Here is a 9,979-nt window from a genome sequence, read left to right on the forward strand (position 1 = left end):
AGTTTGTTGTGTTTTAAATGATTTAATGTAGAAGCTGCCAGGAAGTGAAATAGTTTTTTAAATTATCTATGTAAAGGAAAGATGTGTAAGGAAAAGATGTGTTAAGACAATTTTCTCTATTTTCTATTGATTGTGTTTAATCTATTGTATTTTATTGATTGAAATTTCTTAAATAAAAAAAATAATAAAAAATGAGGCACTGGTCTCCTAAGCTAGGGATTGTGGGTTCGAGTCCAATCTGGGGTGATTATAGCAGAGTGGAGCAGCGGAAGCGTGCTGGGCCCATAACCCAGAGGTTGATGGATCGAAACCATCCTCTGCTAAGACATTTTAACTTCAAGACTCCTGAGGCACTGGCCTTCTAAAAAAGAGATTGTGGGTTTGAGTCCCATTTGGGGTGATGGCAGCAGAGACGTGCTTAGCCCATAACCCAGAGATAGATGGATCGAAAACCATCCTCTGCTAAATCTTTTTTTAACTTCTAGACATTCCTAATTCCCCAAAAAAGTGGCAAAACCCACAGGCTGGTCATGAAAAGCTTGGTCCTATCATAGTAATCGTTTATCCTGAAGACTTTGTATTTTAAAGGAGATATGAATATAATGAAGAATTAAAAGGGCAAGTTAGCAACCACATTAAAGCCCCAGTGGCCTAACGGATAAGGCACTGGCCTCCTAAGCCAAGGATTGTGGGTTCGAGTCCCATCTGGGGTGATTACAGCAGAGTGGTGCAGTGAAGGTGTGCTGGGCCATTAACCCAGAGGTCGATGGATCGAAACCATCCTCTCCTAAGTCTTTTTAAATCTCAATCTTATTCAAGAGGCCTTTACAATACACACAAAGAGTTAACTTCTAGACGCTCCTAAGTCACTGGCCTCCTAAGCCAGAGATTGTGGTTTCGAGTACTGTCAAGGATGATTACAGCAGAGTGGCGCAGCGGAAGCTTGCTGGGCCCATAACCCAGAGGTTGATGGATTGAAACCATCCTCTGCTGAGGTCGTGATAAGCTGAGGCCACTTTGACCTCGCATAATAGTCATTCATCTAGAAGACTCTTTGTGTGTATTGTAAAGGCCTCCTGAATAAGATTGAGATTTAAAAGGGCAAGTTGAAACTGCATTAAAGCCCCAGTGACATAATGGATAAGGCACTGGCCTCCTAAGCCAGGGATTGTGGGTTTGAGTCCCATCTGGGGTGATTACAGCAGAGTGGAGCAGCAGAAGCACGCTGGGCCCATAAGACTGAGGTTGATGGGTCTAAACCATCCTCTTCTAAGTCCTTTTAACTTCAAGACTCCTGAGGCACTGGCTTCCTACACCAGAGATTGTGGGTTCGAGTCCCATCTGGGGTGCTTACAGCAGAAGCGTACTTAGCCCATAACCCAGAGGTCGATGGATTGAAACCATCCTCTGCTAAGACTTTTTAACTTCGAGACACTCCTGAGGCACTGGCCTCCTAAGCCAGAGATTGTGGGTTCGACTCCCACCTTGGGTGATTACAGCAGAGTGGCGCAGTGGAAGCGTGCTGGGCCCATAATCCAGAGGTCGATGGATCAAAACCGTCTTCTGCTAAGACCTTTTAACTTCAAGACACTTCTGAGTCCCCAGAAAGGGGCAACAACCACAGGCTGGTCGTGATAAACTGAGGCCACTTTGACCTCTCATAATAGTCATTCATCTAGAAGACTCTTTGTGTGTATTGTAAAGGCCTCCTGAATAAGATTGAGATTTAAAAAGGCAAGTTAGCAACTGCATTACAGCCCCAGTGGCCTAATGGGTAAGGCACTGGCCTCCTAAGCCAGGGATTGTGGGTTTGAGTCCCTTCTGGGGTGATTACAGCAGATTGGTGCAGCGGAAGCATGCTGGGCCTGTATCCCAGAGGTCGATTGATTGAAACTGTCCTCTGCTAAGTCTTTTTAAATCTCAATCTTATTCATGAGGCCTTTACAATACACACAAAGAGTTAACTTCAAGACACTCCTGAGGCACTGGCCTCCTAAGCCAGGCATTGTGGTTTCGTGTCCCATTTGATCGATTACAGTTGAGTGGCGCAGCGGAAGCGTGCTGGGCCCATAACCCAGAGACCGAAGGATCAAAACCAACCTCTGCTAAGACCTTTGAAATTCAAGACTCCTGAGGCACTGGCCTCCTAAACCAGAGATTGTGGGTTTGACTCCCGCCTGAGGTGATTACAGCAGAGTGGTGCAGCAGATGCATGCTGGGCCCATAACCCAGAGGTCGATGGATTGAAACCATCCTCTGCTAAGACATTTTAACGTCAAGACACTCATGAGGCACTGGGCTCCTAAGGCAGGGATTGTGGGTTCGAGTCCTATCTGGGCTGATTACAGCAGAGTGGTGCAGTAGAAGCGTGCTGGGCCCATAACCCAGAGGTTGATGGATCGAAACCGTCTTCTGCTAAGACCTTTTAACTTCAAGACACTCCTGAGTCCCCAAAAAGGGGCAACAACCACAGGCTGGTCTTGAAAAGCTGAGGCCACTTTGACCTCTCATAATAGTCATTCATCTAGAAGACTATTTGTGTGTATTGTAAGTGCCTCCTGATCAAGATTGAGATTTTAAAGTGCAAGTTAACAACTGCATCAAAGCCCCAGAGTCCTAATGGATAAGCCGCTGACCTACTAAGTCAGGGAGTGTGGGTTCGAGTCCTGTCTGGGCTGATTACAGCCAAGTGGCGCAGTGGAAGCTTGTTGGGCCCCTAATCCAGAGATTGATAGATTGAAACCATCCTCTGCTAGGTCTTTTTTACTTCTAGACACTCCTGAGTCCCCAAAAAAGTGGCAAGAACCACAGGCTGGTCATGAAGGTTGGTCCTATCATAGTAATCATTTATCCAGAAGACTTTGTATTTTGAAGGAGTCCTGAATATAATGGAGAATTAAAAGGGCAAGTTAGCAACTGCATTATCGACCCAGGGGCTTAATGGATAAGGCACTGTTCTCCTAAGCCAGGGGTTGTGGGTTCGAGTCCCCATGAGGTGTCTTATAGCAGAGTGGCGCAGCGGAAATGCGCTGGGCACATAACCCAAAGGTCTATGGCTCGTAACCTTTCTCTGCTGAGTCTTTTTAACTTCTAGACATTCCTAAATCCCCAAAAAGGGGCAACAACCACAGGCTGTTCGTTAAAAGCTGAGGCCACTTTGACCTCTCATAATAGTCATTCATCTAGAAGACTCTTTGTGTGTATTGTAAAGGCCTCCTGAATAAGATTGAGATTTAAAAGGGAAAGTTAGCTACAATATAACAGCCCCAGTGGCCTAAGGGATAAAGCACTGGCTTCCTAAACCAGGGATTTTGGGTTCGAGTCCCATCTGGGGCCATTACAGCAGAGTGGTACAGTGGAAGCATGCTGGGCCCATAACCCAGAGGTCGATGGAACAAAACCATTTTGATTTTTCAGATTTTTTTTTTGATTGCAATTGTATTAAATGTGCAAATGCTATGTACTTCAAATATTAAATGCGTTCATTAAAAAAAAACTGTACCAATATTAATGAAGTAAAATGCCACTTAAGTGTACCAATATTAATGAAGTAAAATGCCACTTAACTGTACTTACAGAGAATAAAAATTGCACTTTAATAATGTCAAATTTAAATCATTATTTTAATGATCTTTTGTCACGCGTTAAAGATGTAGGTTGTTGTTTTGACTAACATACTAAAGCACATGTAAAGAACTTCATCATAATTGTAATGCATTTAAAATAAATATATTTTAATGTACTGATTTGCAACTTCATTAAAAATTAATAATTACAAGTATTTTATTTTTATTTTTTTGTATGTATATATTACAAAATATTCAGTAGAAATGACATTAAGTTTATTTTAATTTCGGCAGTGCACTTTAACCATATTTCAATGACAATTACCTATTAAAGTACTTAAACTACAATTTGTTTTAATTTAATTAAAATGAACAAAATCACAGTTAATGCAGTTACATTCAGTATGCACTTTAGTATATATTTTTAATATATATATATTTTTTTAAATTTAGTATATATATATTTATATTTTTTATTTCTGTAATATATACTCAGTTTTATGTACACTGTAGTGTTAAGTGCATATTAAATGTAAAGTTGCACATACAGAAGATAATTCACATTTACTGAAACAATATATATATATATTTTTTTTTTTTTTTTTTTTTTTTTTTGCAGCATAGTGTACTTGAATGTGGACACAGAAGATGAAATATGACAGGACTAAATCCATGTTTATTAGCACTGGTGTGTCAGCAGGATACAGGACTGCAGCATGACTTCAACTCGTGGCTTATAGAGGTGTAAAGTGGCCCTGGTTTCCCAGGCCACTTCAGCAAGAAAACATAACTACACACAGACACACTGCTAATGGATTTAAGCATGCCCCTTTCACATTCACACTAATATCAGATATAGAAATGCTCAGAGAATTTGTATCTTCGGTTACAAAACTCAACAAAACTACACAATGATCACGGCTACAAATGCAACAACACAATAACACTAGCAAATATCATAACTGCGCTCAAATACATGAAGAGGAAGTGTTTGTCCACACATGAGGACTTTCGATTTAGTTAGAGCTTCCGCGGAAGGTCATTAAAGATTCATTGGCAGCATAAATAACTCACTAATCAGTCTCTATACAGATCACACTGATTTCTCAGTACAGGATACAAAAAACAAGTAAGCAAACACACACAAACTTGCTTCAAAACTGGTGAAGCGTGGCAAGATCTCCTCCAAGCTTGGGTCACACATAACATGTCCAGTTAGCAAGACATCAGGGGTAGCAAGCAAACAAGTTCTCATTCAGCACAATAGATGACTGGAGAATCAATATCTTTGCCATACCAGCTTGAGTTCAGTCCTTATAAAAGCTCACATCCTCACTAAACCTGCTCTGCTCTTGTTGCTATGATAGTACGTTTTGATCCAAACATGAAAAGACCCCAGTTAAAAACCAGTGTTTATGGCACATATATAGAATAATTTTAACTCTCATTTGTCTCACAATGTATAAAAATAAAACTATAATTACAGAGGACTGAATTGGTATTATGCATATTCTGAGTCAGTTTTGAATGTTGCATTGGATTAAAATTCACACAAGTAAGCATTAACATCCACTTTCAAATCACCAAATGCCAATATCCAAGATTTCCGACTATGTCTATGAATACAGTTCATAAAGAAATAAAAATCTAATAATGCAGAGATTATTGCATTTCAGGTTAAAAAGGACAGAAATTCTCCTTCACTGAATAAAACTGCATTTTACTACATGACCAAGACAAGTATGTGTACATGATTCCATTTCCACAGTGAAGAACAATATTAATTACATATTAAAATCTGAAATGGCTTCATCAAAAAAGAAAGAAACAAACAAATAGGTGGACAGTAATACTTTGTAAAGCTAAAGGTGAAAGACAGCACACAGGTTCATTTAAATCTAACCTGAGCAAGAGGGGTTAACTATGTCAGCCTCTTTAGTGTCAACAATAACTGCATATGAAACGAGTGCATATGTTTTTTGTGTTAATGAGAAGCATAAAATACTCCTTTAGTCCGGTTTATTTTTAACTTTTTAGTTTGTTCCCGATTTAAACATGCAGATATGGTGCTGGTAGATGTTTGACTCTGAGCAGCCAGGAATGCTCAGCTGTTAAAGTGTATTCCAGCATTGAGAGGAATATTATTCACTTTTTAAAAAAGAAATACTCTTTGCTTAACTATATAGATCATGGAGCTCAGGTAGTGCTCACTATTAGACTATAGAGACTTGTGAACGCTTCAAACGAAGGGGTATGAATTATCTCGGCAACCTGGCTGCTACAGTGAACAAAAAGACACATAAATGTAAGCTTTTTTGGCATAAATAAAGATTTTAACGAAAAGTAATCATTTGTTTTATGTTACATTCAATTGTGAGTTCATATTAACGGTCATGTTAAAGAAATGTTTGCAAAAAAATCGCTTATATTTGCTGACGTCATATCCTTACAGACTGCATGATAGTGCCACAGCATATGTCTGATCAGGATGATAACTGCCGTAGACTAATCCCCCCAATAATTAGAAATCGCTAAACCATTTTCTCAAATATTGCCTATTCGAGAGAGAGAGAGAGAGAGAGATGGAGGTTGCGTGTATTCGCGTCTGTTCGTTTATCTCTTTAGAGTGAGTTTACTTAAAAACAAATTTAAAAAAAAGTGATTGTGTCCTCTCGTCGCTGGAAAATATAATGTTGTGGTGACCCACAAGGATGTCTGAAAGAGACATTCACCAAGGGACTGCACCTTTAAGAAAAGGGGGGTTTAGACGATGACGAGTGCCGGTTGGTTCGTGTGTTTTTTGGTTTTGATATCACTCGCTGTACTGTGTGATAGATATATTGAAGTGGATAGTAAAGCTGACTCGACGCATCTCCGTCTCTTGTCTCCTCACTTACTGCACTCCACATTTGGTGACCCCGTCGCGAGTTGAACACTGCTGAATTATGTCACACAACGACGGTGGTGAAAACGCTGCGGCCGCGGCGCGGCTGCTAGCGGTGCGGCTAATGTCGGCGCTATCTATGCAGCCACCATCAAGTTTCCGGACTTTTGGCAGAATAATCCACGGCCGTGGTTTCAGCACATCGAGGCACAGTTCCATCTGAGAGGAATAACACAGGACGTTACAAAGTATTTCCACGTGGTAGCGGCCTTAGATGCCTCGACGACGGCCAGGGCTATGGCGCTGTTAGAGGCTCCTCCTGCTGACGGCAAGTACGACGCACTTAAAACGTTCCTGTTGAGCCTCTTTGGACTGTCAGAACTGGAGAAGGCAGACCGCCTGCTGTCCCTGAACGGCCTTGGCGACAGCAAGCCGTCCGAGTTAATGGAGAGGATGCTGGCGGTGCTGGGCGCGGCGGATCCCTCATTCCTTTTCGCCCACATATTCCTGCGGCAGCTGCCAGCACCCGTGCGCACTGCATTGGCTAGTTCCCCCCTCCCTTCCTCCAGAGACTACCGAGCACTGGCGGTGGAGGCAGACAGGATTTTCCTCGCCAACCGACAGCAGTTTGGCCATGCACTGCTGCCCACCCAGCGCACATCTGTTCCACCCTTGGAGGACGACCCAGACACTGCAGCTGCTGTGACGGCCCGCCGACAGCGTGAGGACGGGTGGTGTTATTACCATTCCAGGTTTGGGGCCAAAGCCAAGCAGTGTCGTCAGCCTTGCAGTTTTGGAGCCCAGGGAAAAGCCAGGGCCGGCGCTCATTAGCAGCTATGGGCGCTGGCCGTGACTGCAAGCTGTTGTTCATCACTGACACCTTGTCTGGCCGGCGGCTGCTGGTCAATTCTGGGGCTCAGCGCAGCATCCTGCCGGCGCAGCCGGTGGACACCATGGCTGGCGGGCACGGCCCCCCGATGGACGCCGCTAACGGCACACCCATTGGCACGTACCTATGGCACGAGGCATGTGGAAGTGTGTTTCGGCGGGCGGCGTTTCAGCTGGGACTTCGTCATGGCTGCTGTGTCTACGTCGCTCCTGGGGGCAGATTTTCTCTGCGCTTATAGACTGTTGGTGGATGTTACAAACTGCCGCCTGATTGACGCCCTCTCTTTTGCTTCGTACCCCTGCACGCTGGGAGGGGCAGGGGTGCTTTGTCTGTCAAACACGCTGGCCAACGGGGACCTGTATCAACGCCTACTTGCTGAGTTCCCCGACATCACCACGCCCACGTTTTCATCGGCGGTGGCTAAGCATGGCGTGGAGCACTACATCACCACGGTGGGCCCCCCAGTCTACGCACGAGCCCGGCGCCTCGACTCTGCCAAGCTCGCTATCGCCAGGGAGGAGTTCGCCACCATGGAGCACCTCGGCATCGTGCGCCGCTCCAACAGCCCGTGGGCTTCTCCCCTGCACATGGTGACCAAGGCTGATGGCGGATGGCGTCCCTGTGGAGATTTCCGTCGCCTGAACGACGCCACCACACCCGACCGGTACCCAGTGCCGCACATCCAGGACTTCTCCGCCCACCTAGCCGGCGCCACCATTTTCTCAAAGGTGGACCTGGTGCGCGGTTACCACCAGGTGCCTGTCCACCCGCAGGATGTCCCCAAAACAGCGGTCATCACACCCTTTGGCCTTTTCGAATTCCTACGGATGCCACCCGTCTCCGACCGCCCCAGTTGCTCTTACTACGGACGCCTCTGATTACGCCGTGGGGGCTGTGTGTGAGCAGTGGGTGAGCGGAGCCTGGCAGCCGCTGGCCTTTTTCAGCAGGAAGCTCCGGGACAATGAGAGGAAGTACAGCGCTTTCGACTGCCTCTCCCGGGCGGTCGTTGGTTCCGTCCACTTGGGCCTCGACTATGCGGCTATGGCTGCGGATCAAACGGCGGACTCTGAGGTGCAAGCCTACAGGACGGCCCCCCACGGCGCTGCTCATGGAAGATGTGATGTTTGGCGCGGCTAACGCTACACTCCTCTGCGACGTCTCCACTGGGCAACCTCGCCCCATGGTACCTGCTGCCTGGAGGCATAAAGTTTTTGATGCCATCCATGGTCTTTCCCACCCGGGGGTGAAGGCCTCTACCAAGCTGGTGGGGGCCAAGTTCGTCTGGCCGGGCCTGCGGAGGGATGTCAGGGCCTGGGCTGCGGCCTGTGTGGCGTGCCAGCGCGCAAAGGTGACTCGTCATACCAAGGCTCCTTTGGCACCCTTCAAAGTGCCAGAGAGACGTTTTGATCATGTGAATGTGGACCTGGTGGGCCCACTTCCCCCCTCCCGTGGTTACACATACCTCCTCACCATGGTGGACAGGACCACCAGGTGGCCAGAAGTAGTTCCCCTGTCCTCCACTACATCAGCGGAAGTGGCCCGGGCGTTCATTACGGCTTGGGTGGCCCGTTTCGGCACACCGTCCGACCTCTCCTCGGACCGGGGTCCGCAGTTCACATCGGAGCTTTGGTCTGCGGTCGCCGAGGTCCTTGGGGTGAAGGTCCATCGTACCACAGCCTATAACCCACAGAGCAACGGATTGTGCGAGCGGTTTCATCGTGACATGAAGGCCGCGCTCAGGGCCAGCCTTACGGGCAGCGACTGGGCTGACCGCCTCCCATGGGTTATGCTTGGCCTTCGCTCCGCCCCCAAGGAAGATCTTCAAGTCTCATCTGCCGAGCTGGTGTATGGCCAGCCGCTGCGTATCCCGGGGGAGTTTCTTCCGGATGCCACGGCCCCGTGGTCAGTTGCCTCACATCGGGCTGCGTCTCGGGACATTGCAGACGCTTTTGTTCCTATTCCAACGTCCCACCATGGCTTTCCCCGGTCCTACGTGCCCAAGGATTTACCATCAGCCAAGTATGTTTTCATCTGCCACGATGGCCATCGGACACCGCTGCAGCCCCCATACGATGGGCCCTTCCGTGCCCTGGAGGGGGGGTCTAAGAACTTTGTTGTGGATATGGGGGGCAGGCCTGAGCGGGTGGCTATTGACCGTCTCAAGCCTGCTCATGTGGATATTGGCGAACCGTTTCAGCTGGCCCTGGCCCTGCCCCCACGGCGAGGGCGCCCACCTGCGGCAACCTTGCCCCCTGCCCCGCCCCTTGCCCTTGGCCCCTCTACTGTTAGGCGCAGCCGGTATGGCCGCCCAGTCCGCCCCCCTGTGCGTTGACTTTGTTATGTGCTGGACTGTTCTGTTTTGCACTAGTGCATAGTGTCACATGTTCTATTTGGGGTACATGTTCGGCCTGGCCCTGTTATTATGGGTGAATTCTGGGGGGGCCTGTGTGGTGACCCACAAGGATGTCTGAAAGAGACATTCACCAAGGGACTGCACCTTTAAGAAAAGGGGGGTTTAGACGATGACGAGTGCTGGTTAATTTGTGTGTTTTTTAGTTTTGATATCACTCGCTGTACTGTGTGATAGATATATTGAAGTGGATAGTAAAGCTGACTCGACGCATCTCCGTCTCTTGTCTC

At 46.9% G+C, this 9,979-nt stretch overlaps 1 protein-coding gene and 2 non-coding genes across 3 annotated transcripts; all 3 read left to right on the top strand.

Annotated features, from left to right (window-relative positions):
- Positions 1–640: 640 nt before the first annotated feature.
- trnar-ccu (transfer RNA arginine (anticodon CCU)) lies at positions 641–713 on the top strand. Its single transcript has one exon. It is a non-coding gene; the product is annotated as a tRNA-Arg (tRNA).
- Positions 714–1,756: 1,043 nt separating this feature from the next.
- On the top strand, positions 1,757–1,829 carry trnar-ccu (transfer RNA arginine (anticodon CCU)). The gene has a single exon. It is a non-coding gene; the product is annotated as a tRNA-Arg (tRNA).
- Positions 1,830–7,286: 5,457 nt separating this feature from the next.
- LOC132152576 (uncharacterized) lies at positions 7,287–9,671 on the top strand. The gene is made up of 3 exons (XM_059561329.1): positions 7,287–7,459; positions 7,512–8,191; positions 8,287–9,671. The coding sequence occupies exons 1-3, from the start codon at positions 7,287–7,289 to the stop codon at positions 9,669–9,671; spliced, it is 2,238 nt and encodes a 745-aa protein (XP_059417312.1).
- Positions 9,672–9,979: the final 308 nt, after the last annotated feature.

This window comes from Carassius carassius, chromosome 11 (assembly GCF_963082965.1).
Source record: "Carassius carassius chromosome 11, fCarCar2.1, whole genome shotgun sequence".
NCBI lineage: Eukaryota > Metazoa > Chordata > Actinopteri > Cypriniformes > Cyprinidae > Carassius > Carassius carassius.

What these genes read in the sequence shown, in the direction of transcription:
- LOC132152576 (XM_059561329.1), top strand. Translation starts at nt 7,287, where the DNA reads ATGGGCGCTGGCCGTGACTGCAAGCTGTTGTTCATCACTGACACCTTG. An exon ending in AACGGCACACCCATTGGCAC is followed by an intron (nt 7,460 to 7,511) that starts GTACCTATGGCA and finishes GCGGCGTTTCAG; the next exon opens with CTGGGACTTCGTCATGGCTG. An exon ending in ACCCGTCTCCGACCGCCCCA is followed by an intron (nt 8,192 to 8,286) that starts GTTGCTCTTACT and finishes CTTTTTCAGCAG; the next exon opens with GAAGCTCCGGGACAATGAGA.